The sequence below is a fragment of the Leucopleurus acutus genome (genome assembly GCF_964270905.1).
Source record: "Leucopleurus acutus genome assembly, chromosome: X".
Lineage (NCBI taxonomy): Eukaryota > Metazoa > Chordata > Mammalia > Artiodactyla > Delphinidae > Leucopleurus > Leucopleurus acutus.
The window spans coordinates 26,698,069-26,709,858 of NC_139148.1; the positions used below are offsets into that span (position 1 = coordinate 26,698,069).

Sequence of the window (11,790 nt, forward strand, 5' to 3'; positions counted from 1 at the left end):
TATAAACATCCTAGCAGCATTAACTCTAACAGCACAAGGCAGGCTTGGCACACACCCCGTTTATTATTTTGATTCTCTTCTGCATGAAAGATGTTTCAGTAGTCAGTGGAACACTTCCGTGTATACGATTCTCATCTCCGAACCTTCAGACACGATGCAAAACTATGTGTAAAACTGAATTATAAACCTCTACGTATATTTTAGCCCACAGAATAGATTCAGGTTTGGGGTTCTAGAGTGGACTTTCATCACTTCTTTCCCTCTGACAAAAGAGAGTTCTGGATTTAGGATGGGCCAACAAAGGTTTCATTCTGATTTGCTCTGGCTGTTTCTTCCAGCAAGAAGTAAATGACTGGGGTTGCCGGTTAGGTTCATTTGCTTCCACTAAAATAAGGCCACGCGTAGAGAAGGTAATAAAAGCTCTATCGGTTATCTACTTTCTGTAAATCCCGCCTCTGAGCCTTGGTGAATGCTGTTCCCTTTATTTGAAATGCTCTTCCGTCTTCCCCTCTCACGTCAAACTACGCCCCCACCCTTTCTAGTTAATTTTTACTCATCCTTCAGAACTTAGCTCAAGACTTACTTCCTGAAGGAAGTAAGACCTAGATTAGCTCAGGTCCCCCATTATACTCTCTCCTGGCATCCGGGACTTCTCTTTCATAGCATCTATCATAGATGTAATTTAATAATTAACTGAATAGTTAATTTTCATAGTATGTCTTCTCTACTACACTGGAAGGTCTACGGGGGGAGGGGGCAGAGAGATGTCTGACTCACACAGATCCGCATTCCCAGTACCCAGCACAGTGCGTGCCATGTAGCAGGCATTCAACAAACATTTGTTGAAAAGTAAAGAATGAATGAAGGCAAAAGTAGACGCACAGGAATGGTAAAAATTGTAATATCTAATCCTTATTGAGCATTTAATCTATGTAACGCTAGGCAGTGCATTAACTGCTTTGCATGTGTTATGCCATTCAGTTCTTACCACACCCCTAAGACAAGTCCTATCCTTACCCCATTTAACAGCTAAGAAAACTGACGCTTTAGCGGGTTGAAAGAAGGTTCCGTAGCTAGTAACATTTTTCAGTCACGGAACAGCTTCTCTCCTATTCGTTCCGCTCCCTTCTCCCTCCTCTATCCATTTTGTATCTACACTCACCTTCTCTCTGTGGAGAAAATTCCCGATGTCAATGTCAGAGAGAAGTCACTTTGTTCTGGACGTTTTTTTGAGGACATTGCTCCCTAGGGAGAAGCTGCTTCTAGAGCACATATTTGACGGAGTGGCCAAGGGCAAATCAAGTTGCCTGATTCCAAGCATAAGTATATCTCTGTGGCAGTCCGTGTGTGTTTGGATGATATGCTGAGGCAGGTTCAAAAGCACTGTTCTCCTCATTCTAATATACATGATAATGCTGTACTTTATTTTTTTAAAAAACTTTAAAAAATTTATTTATGTATTTATTTATTTTTGGCTGGGTTGGGTCTTCGTTGCTGCGCGCGGGCTTTCTCTAGTTGAGGCGAGCGGGGGCTACTCTTCGTTGCGGTGCGCGGGCTTCTCATCGCGGTGGCTTCTCTTGTTGCAGAGCACAGGCTCTAGGCGCGTGGGCTTCAGTAGTTGTGGCTCGCGGGCTCTAGAGCGCAGGCTCAGTAGCTGTGGCACACGGACTTAGTTGCTCCGCAGCATGTGGGATCTTCCCAGACCAGGGCTTGAACCCGTGTCCCCTGCATTGGCAGGCGGATTCTTAACCACTGCACCACCAGGGAAGCCCGATAATACTGTACTTTAGTTATAGGGTATTTTTTTAATCCAAAGGTCTAAAAGTTCTTTTTCAGTATATCAATTTCAAAAAACATGATCTAGTTTTAAATATGGACTCATCATGCTCTGCAAGATCAAGTGTGTGAGCAGCAAACTGCCGGTATTTAATTCTTTTTTTTTTCAAATCTGAGTCATGGTCCTACCCCCACCGATGCCAGCTTGTGCTCTCATCATGACTATCACGGTTTAGCAGTTTTAAAATATATGTTACATACCAAGTAGGCTGCAGTAGCTTTCTCAGTGGCATTTGGAAACACATTAAAAATATGCAGCTTGACTTTTCATCCCCTTCACACCCTCTGCATTTCCCTTTTGGAGAGCTCGGAGGGAGGCATAGTGGGAAGAAAATAAGCCCAAAGAAAGGAAAATAGAATTTTGCCCCTGTGGAAAACAATGTACAAAACCAAATCTGTTGTTCTGAATTTAGGTTTTGGTGCTCATGGCTGTCTTTTTGTGTCTGTCGTCTTCTTTGTTTAATAGTGATTTGCCATTCAGGAGCGTTCCTTTATTTACCTCTCCTTCTGCCTGTCTGGATACTCCTACTGGTCCACGCGAGGCTCTGGCTCTAGCTCATTTTCATATTGCTCCGGATGAGTGTCTTCCTTCACCGTGTCCATTCACTTTAGCTGCATTCTTTCCTAATTCTCCGCCCTCTCTGAGTTTCCCAGATCCCAGACATATCTTTTCTCAACTCCAATATATTGTTTCTAAACCTTGACCCTTTTGGTTGACTAATTTTATTCCTTCATTAATCCCTTTTGTAGTCTGAAAATCTCTCCACAATTTTCTCTAATTGAATTTCCAGCTCCGTATTTCCTTTTGAGGAAACCAGCCTTTACCTGGTTGCTTTTTTCTTTCATTACTGAGTTTCATTGACAAGGCTTTTCACCCCTGCTTTTGGTCCTCAGATGTATGTTGACTAAACAGTTTGAAGCAGTGAGTAAGGCCCAAGGGAAGGAGCCCTGGATTTGGAGTCAGAAGGTCTGGACTCAGATCTGAACTCTGCTACTTAAGCATCAGGACCTCATCTGTAACATGGAAATAATGATATTACTGCCCCCCCATGAGGGATCAAAGGGCATAAAACAATGTAAACAGACTGCAAATGTCTCCTACTCGAGGGATTTTTTTAGTCTTCATGGAACTGTTATTTCCATAAAATGGCAGCTCTTCTTCCATTTAACACCAGGCCAAAATAAAATGATGGGAAATGTTAACTGAAGCATTAGAAGTTTAAAATCTTATGAAACTCTCCAAGAGGTTCTAATTAGCCTCTTGGTAAAAATATCTTGGTAATGTTGGCACAGAGAATGCTGACAGTATCTACATCTCTCAGCTATAGCACATACCCCAAAGAGGCTTTGGAGGAAGGGATAGCATCTGAAAACTTATTTGCAATATTAAAATGAAATTAGAATTAAAATAGAGTGAAAAGAGTTCTTAGGCTCTAGGATCCAGAAATTATCATTCAAATTTCCCATACAAAGAAGGAATCTTATCTTTTTAAAAAAAATTTTATTGAACTATAGTTGATTTACAATGTTGTCTTAATTTCTTCTGTACAGCAAAGTGACTCAGTTATACATATATTCTCTCTCTCTCTCTCTGTCTCTCTCTCTCTCTGTCTCTGTCTCTCTCTCTCTCTCTGTCTCTCTCTCTCTCTCTCTCTCTCTCTCTCTCTCTCTATATATATATATATATATATATATATATTCTTTTCCATTATGGTTTGTCACAGGATATTGAATATAGTTCCCTGTGCTATACAGTAGGACCTTGTTGTTTATCCATCCTATATATAATACTTTGCCTCTGCTAATCCCAAACTCCCAGTCCCTTCCCCCACCCACCCCTCTCCCCCTTGGCAACCACAAGTCTGTTCTCTATATCTGTGAGTCTGTTTTTGTTTCATAGATATGTTGATTTGTATCATTCTTTAGATTCCATACATAAGTGATATCATATGATACTTACCTTCCTCTTTCTGACTGACTTAGTGTGATAATCTCTAGGTCCATCCATGTTGCTGCAGATGGCGTTATTTCATTCTTTTTGATGGCTGGGTAACATTCCATTGTATATATATACCACACATTCTTTATCCATTCATCTGTCGATGGACATTTAGGTTGTTTCCATGTCTTGGCCATTGTAAATAGTGCTGCAGTGGACATTGGGGTGCATGTATCTTTTCTAATTATAGTTTTCTCTGGGTGTATGCCCAGGAGTGGGATGGCTGGATCATATGGCAACTCTATGTTTAGTTTTCTGAGGAACCTCCATCCTGTTTTCCATAGTGGCTGCACCAGTTTACATTCCCACCAACAGTGTAAGAGGGTTCCCTTTACAAAGAGGGAATCTTATCTTAATCACTCTCTTAGTATTGGGTACTTGCTATTTTGAGAAGCAACCCATTTCATTGGCAGATGTCTTGTTTTGTGCAAAATGACACATAATGTTCCCCTACTACTTCCGATGACTTCCTGAACAAGTCCCATTCTTCTCACCTGGGACAGCTCTTTGATGTTTCTGAATAGCTTCTGGGTCATCCTTTTCTACTGGCTAAAATTCCAGTCCTTTTAGTGGTTTCTCATATAACGTGGGTTTTCCTGCTCTTCCATGAGCCAGACTGCTCCATTTGTCAGTGGCCTCTACAAAGCTGAGCCTCCGGGGCTGGATGCAGTACTCGGGATCTATTTCCGCCATAGAGGTCTGGACAGTGTGATGTCACCAAGAGGCTCATTGCCTTAACAAAATGGGTGCTGTCACTGGATTTAGAGAGTTGCATCGCAGTCCATTAATTCTCTAGCAAGAGCCAATAAGCTGGTTTTTATTGGTATGTCAAGAACTTCCACAAACTAACTTATTTTCAGTAAGACTGTGGGGTTTAAGTTAAACTATCAAAAATGAATTGCTTATTGTTATGTAGAAACCAGAGGTGTCCATTCACTCTAATTGGAGCCATGGAACTACTTAAGTTTATGATATTCCATATGTTATATTTATGCAAAAGATAAAATGCTAGGTGTCAAGCTCTTCTCTCTCGTGATTTTTTTTAACTTTATTGAGTTTTTTACTCTCCTCTCTGCTTATAAAGTGTTTTATATGCACAACAGCCCTGTGAGGTAAGACTATTATTATTCCCATTTTACAGATAAGGATACTGAGGCACAGAGAGGTTTATTAGCCTGTCCAAGGTCATCCAGCTAGCAAGTGGTTCTGGACCCAGGAAGGCTGACTCCAAACTCTATACTACCTCACCTCCCTGGATAGTGCATAGTTGGAAAACATTACTTATGTTAATTGGTTGTTTTTCCCTAAAAGAAAAGATCTGAGTAAGAACTTATCTTAAAGTTCCTCTTCCCCACGTTTCCAAGGTCCATTCCATGGAACATTGGTACCTTAAGGTGATCTAAAGGGGGAAAGAAGAGTTCCCATGTTTAAGGCCACATAGTTGCCATTTTTTCTTTGCCACTTTGACCATTGCTATGCTGTGGCTTGATTCAAATGTTAAGTGACAGGTTTCCATGAGGTGTTATACGTGAGAGCACTTTGCAGAGGCTGAATACATTGTACCTGCTTATAGCATCTCAGCTTATTCATCAATCTTACATGCCTAAAAACACCATTTTAAATCTTTGCTTCCCCAGACTCACAGATAGAGAGAACAAACTAGAGATTGGTTACCAGTGGGGAGAGGGAAGTGGGAAGGGGCAATATAGGGGTAGGCAAAAAGAAAGGGGTTGTTATGGGATTATATGAAATCAAGTGTGTGAAACTTTTGAAAATTGTAAAGCACTATAGAATTTAAAGAATATTGCATCCAATGAAAAGCAACAACAACAACAAAACAATTGCTTTTCTGATCATTTATACTTCCTTTACAAAGTATTTTAAAACTTGGTTAATCTATGGTTGTCAGCAGTTGCGACACACATAATAATAATGAATTAGGAAGTTTAAGGTTGTTTTAAAAGTGGACCAAATGTGGATGCTGTGTTAGAAGAGAGACAGTGGGAAAAGACAGGAAATGGGAAACATATTAAGTCTTATAATGGTACTTTGTAATTCTGTGAAGCAGAAATTCATTTAAGCTTGAGCGTTTATGATGCTGGAAGAAGCATGGAGGAGAAATTTACATTAGTTATGTTGGGCCACTTCTGTATATACTTAAATAACAACCACAGCAGCAGCAATAAAGCCCTAATGACATAAAGAAATTCTCTAAATTAACATTTTGTTTTAATGGGACAACTAATAAGAATACCTTACATCCATCTTTATTCTAACATCTCGGTCCTGTTTGTTAGCGAACTTCCTTGTATTCATTTTTGTTCTCCACACACTATGAGTAATTCTTTCAGTTGTTCGTACCATCTCCCTTCACAGGATATATTTAGTGAATTATCATGGTCCACTGATAAGCATCATTTTGCAAGACTAAACAAATTAAGTCCGTTCAGTCTCTCTGTGTAAATGACATTTTCAAAGACAAGTTGAAATAAATCAATCCAGTCAGGATAAGACACAATAAAAATGTCGTGACAACAGGGTGTAAAGTCAAACCAAGCAAGTTTGTACATTTTTATTATTGTTATCTTCCCAAAATGGACAGGAAAATAGAAAAAAATACAAAAACCTTAATTTTTTTTTTTTAGGTACAGATAACAACTTTATTTGTCCACACCAGGATTAAGTTACTGAACAGAGAGACACAGAGGGTGGTGGGAGGTTGCCATACACAGCACCGTTTACGTCGAGGGCATCAGGAGGCAGAGCATCGCTCCTGCCAGGGTACCACGGCCTTCATCCTCCTCCACCCTGCTGAAGTGCCCCTTGTGGTCAGCAGGCCCTGCCCCGCACTCACCAGCACTCTCATGCTACCGGGCTTCTTCCCCCTGCTGTCCCAGTACAGAGCCCGCCAGGTCTGGAAACGCCTGTCTTTACATTCATCTGTCCACTGGGCCCTCACACAGCTCCCGCGAGGTAGCTGGGATAGCCTCCCACTGGATAGGTGAGGGGCCTGCGGTACAGAATGGTCAAGTGACCTGCCTGCAGACCGACAGGGAGTCACGCCTGGGACTAGAGCTCAGACAGGATTTCTGGGCCTGTTTCTCTACAGCCTCCCCTTATTACGACTTCCCTCCTCTTCACAAGATTTGGCCTGTTTTTTGTGTTTACTTTTTAAAGATTTTTCCCTTGAGTTTTATTCCCAACCTTGAAGTTGCTCCACCCATTAGATCTGCACACTGCTACCTCCAAAATTCACGTTGACTTCTACTCTTCAGCACTTCTCTTATCTCAAATAAATCCCTGCCTGTGTACTTTGCTACCATTAATAGATTAATATAGTACAGGTCTAACTCTTTCAAGTACTTCCCTGTTTTTCCAGAAGGTCTACCTGTCTACAGTAGTGTTATCCAGTTGTAACTGACATGGACCCCTCAATGTAAGGGCCTAAAACAACTGAGAAAAAAAATTGTATATCTCCATTTCCGTGCCTTAAACATATGCTTCTTTAAAGCAAGGAATCTGTGTCTGGGTGTGGTGCTTATAGAAGTTCACGAGCACATTCATAAATATTAATGCCATAGAATGCTTCCTTCAAACACAATTGTTACCAGGACTTCACATCCATTAATACGCTGCTGTGCCTGAAAATATCGCAGTCAGAATTTCACTTTGCCTTTTGCTATGCTATTCATCTAATTTTTTAGAACTGGAAGGTACGAGAAAAGTCATCTAGTACAAACCTCTCATGTTAGAGATAAACCGAGGCACGAAAAGGGCAAGTGATCTGCTCAGTGTAACCAAGCGTGGCAGCATTAGAATCTGGGGGTTCTGACTGGATTCCAATGTGTTCTACCTCACGCTGCTTCCTACGTAATCGCCCATTACCCAGAGAGGCCCGCCATCTATTCCTGCTTCCACTATGTTCCCGCTGTGGTTTGGACCGTTTCTCCACCTATTGGTATTTCCAGCATTTAGGTAAGCAACCGAGCTGGCAAAATAGAAAATAAAACCTCTCCCAACACGCCTGCACTTTTTTTTCAGCCTCTTGATTAAAGGCAGGCTTTTTAAATTCCAAGTCTCGTTTTTGTACTTTCTGAAAGTACTAAATAACCGCTAAGAGCTTTAAGTTAGGTTAACGATGGCCGGTAATGGCTTCCCTTCTAGAGTAAATTGGAAGCATGGCTCAACACCATCGTATCTCCTCTAGGAAGTGTGTGTGTTTTGGAGGGAAAAGGGAATGGATTTGTGGAGGGTTGGTGCTTAAAAAGAGTTACCTATTGCAGGTAACTTATCCTTATCCACACCACCCAACTGTTCCCAAAGCTGTTCTATTCCATCATGTGCCATTAATGAGGTGAACTTTTGTCTTTATCTTGTGAGAAGGAGTGACTTTGGAAAGTTCCCTAGAAGAAAAGTTTTCTAGGGCTGGCCTTCTGTAACATACCAGACAGAAAAAAGGCTAACAGAGAAGAACAAAATTAGCTAAAAGCATTTGGGAAACCGATATAATCTGAATTGTTTCCACAATGTCCAAATGGCAAACCAAAGCTAAAGATATATAATTACGCATAATCAAGGAACCTAAAAAATATGGAATGCAAATAATTTACTTACATGTAATATTTCATACGACAGCCAATTTCTCATTATATCAAAGATTATAAATATGAACTAAAACGCACGATTGTGGCTCCCTGTCAGTTCTGAAATATATCCATAGTGATAAGAGACTAAGGACTAGTAAAATGGAGGGCAAGATGGTTTGACTATTGAGTGTTTGCTAGTGGGTATGTCACAGACAAAGCAGTGAAAATATAAGCGATAAAGGTACCAATACGTGTTGTGTCTATATTAGCCTAATGAGCTATAGAGAGATTTAAAGAAATGAAGACTGTAAACTCCAGGAAGCAGTCAAGTTAAACTAGTAGATTCAAGCAATGAGGTCTCGGTATACAGCCCTGATTCCGTATGTATGTTGTCAGCTACTGTGCCTCACCCTAGTCTGACCTCGGCCAAGGTCATATGGTTTAATAACTTACATGTGTCTAGTGCTTTTAAACCCTTTCACATCTATTTAAGGCATCTGATCCTCACAGCAACCCTGTGAGGTAGGCAGGTTGCTCCCTTTTAACAGCCGAGGAAACTGGCGTTGAGAGGTAAACTAAATTGTCGCACATCCGTGATGAAACCAGGGCTAACTAGCTCTCTGGACTTGGCCGCTTCCGTTGTCTACTAGGCTACCTCTCACGTTTCTGAAAGGTCTTTCAACTAGTGGAGACGCTTGGGAGAAGCAAGTGTATTCCTACCCTTCTGCACGTTCATGGTCCATCCACTCTTTTTCTGAGGACACAGAAAAGGAGGCAGGCTACAAGAAGGCAGCTGTTGGACCCGGGCCTCTGCCAGAGTAGGAAATACACCCTTGTGTGATCAGCTCCTAACTTCTGGTGTTTGAAATTAACCTCTGAAGCAACTTTTCAAGCGCCAGCTGAAAAGCACCGGTTGCCTCTTCCTCCGCTGTAGCCAGGCGTCTGACCGCGACCACGGAGTCCCTGCGCAGCTCTTTGGCGGTGTCCTGCTGAACACTGGCCTCCTCGCCAATGGCAATCAGCCGGTCCAATTTTTCTTCCTCCCGCTTTGAAAGTTCTCCTGCCAATCTCCTGTTTTCTGCCGACTGGGCTGCGATAATCTTGGCCATGGACCGCCGCCTTCGCCTTGCCCACCTGGGAGGGGCCTCACTGGTCAAAGGCCCATCCCCACCAGGAACAGAAGGAACTCTGGAGGAGGAGCCCGGAGGCCGCTGTGCCGAGGCCACCCCGGGAGTGTTTCGGCCGGAGCTGGTGCAGGGGCTGGGCTCACCACACACTCCCAGTCTGGTCATGGGGCTGTTCTGACAGGGAGCGGCTGCACCTCTGAAAAGGCGGTGGGAGCTGCTGTAGCTGGGGGTCCCTTGAGAGCACCCTGCACCTGAGGAGTCATCCCAGGAGTCCTCAAGGTCGCTGGTTTCTCGCATCTGGTCACTGATCCTCAGTTGACAATCTTCATCTGATTCCTTAACTGTTTTCAAGATAGGCTGACGATCTGCTGCCTGAGTCATTTTTGCTCCCAGAATGCTGGTTCCCTCTTCCCCTGGGGTGTCAGGCCGCTGAGTTCTGATCACAGTGCTGGGCCCAAGCAGCATCCTCCGTTAAGTTATGTGCGTCAGTCACTATCTGATTTCGGAGAAAGTGATCCATCGTATCATAAAAGGGACAGTGTGGTGGATCACCCATACCTGTGGTGTGGGCCACATAGGCCTTTAAATATAGTGCCTTCAGGACTTTGAACTTGGAGCGGCACTGACGCTCGGTGCGGCGGAAGCCTTCCTGCTGCATCCGCTTAGACGCAGTCTGGTAGACGTCTGCATCGTGATGCACGGTCTGGAGGCGCTGAATATGCTGTGCCTCACCTAGTACGGAGAAAAGCGTCCGTGTCTCCTGTCTGGACCACCGGATGCCCGCACTGCTATTGGAAGGGACCGTAGTGGACTGCGAAGGAAGGCCACCTGGAGGAGGCTCCTGGGCAGCAAGGTGCCGATCTGGAGGTGTGGGGAGGCTCTGTGCGCTCTGTGCGCTCTGGTCTATCTCAGGAGCCAGCCGATTCTTCCCTCTCAGGGCTGATTGCCGAGAAGCCAGGTCCGAGGACCGCATTTCTGGCTTCTGCCAAGGATCTGCTTTACTTTCGTTACTGTATTTGAAATATTCCTCATTCTACTTTGTTTTGTTGCCAGTCCAACAACCTCTTTACTTTTGTTAGACCTTCGCGGTCTCCTAGGAGTTTCGACTCGCCCAGGAAACAACAAGAGTCGGAAGCCGATGCAAAACGCAAGAGGTTTATTGAAGGCCGGTGCACCGGGGTTCCTTGGTCCTCACGCAGGAGGCCGAAGAAGGAACCCCCCCCCCAGGGCGTGAACATGTATTTTTATAGGTCTCAATTTCCTGTTATGCAAAGTGTGGATTCAATGGTGATTTTTTAATGATAGGTTCTTAGCCTCTGTTCGGACCAGAGAGGGAACCTGTCCCAGGCTTCCTGATTGATTCTTTGACAGACACCTTTTTTACATTTTGTTTATCTCCCTCCTTCTCGGAAGGGGGCCGGACATCCTGGAAATTCACCCATTGTCTAAGAAGCCCCTATTGTCTGGAGAGTTCTTAATCATTAGCTGGAACAATGTCCCTCGAGTCCCACACTTTCTGTGTGAGCGGCACAGCTGGAGTAGCTCTGTCGTCTGCATCGCTGGCAACCACATCAGCCCGGCCCTCCTTACAGACGGATGTGCAGGTGAACCCCGATGGCCGCCGTGAAGCGGCAGAGACGGCGGCCGCAGTAACAAGTGGTTTCCCCTCCGCAACAGCGCCGGGCCGCAGAACCCAGAACCTTAGTTTTTGAGACTGGTTTGGGAAACTGTAATTACATTAGCAACATCCAAGTGTTATCAACACTGAGCAATTCCTGTCATCTCAACTCAGCAGCCGACTCAGAGAATCACACCTTCCAGCCCACGGAAGACACTTAGTAATGCACGTGTGATTGGGTAAAAAATTGTCATTACCGCAAGCTTTATTTTTATTTGCTTCTGTATTTCTCTAAAGGAAAAAATACTCATGGCTATCTCCCTGGTTCTTCAAGAGGGCCGTGGCCAGGTCCCCTTTGAAGGAATATATAGCATGACTTTTTTCAATCCCAATTGCCCGAGTGCTGCCATATTCCTGACAGGGGAGAGTTGTGCCCGCAGAACCCCTGGAAGCTGTTCTCTCCCTGACACAGCACTGGAGGTGCGGGAAGATTCCAATCACCTGTTAAACAGATCTCTGCCTCCCCTTAGGCCTACTTTTCTCGTGGATGCTGTTTCCAAACCATATTCGTAAAATATGAATCTTATAATGCTCCTCCTCTCTTCAGGAACTTTCCATGGCTTC

At 43.7% G+C, this 11,790-nt stretch overlaps 1 protein-coding gene across 1 annotated transcript; it reads right to left on the reverse strand.

Moving 5' to 3' along the window:
• Window positions 1-9,269: 9,269 nt before the first annotated feature.
• LOC309978168 (myb/SANT-like DNA-binding domain-containing protein 7) lies at window positions 9,270-10,521 on the reverse strand (the record flags this gene model as incomplete). The annotated part of the gene is given in 2 exon segments (XM_082864528.1): window positions 9,270-9,972; window positions 9,974-10,521. Coding segments are annotated over 2 exon segments (1,251 nt in total).
• Window positions 10,522-11,790: the final 1,269 nt, after the last annotated feature.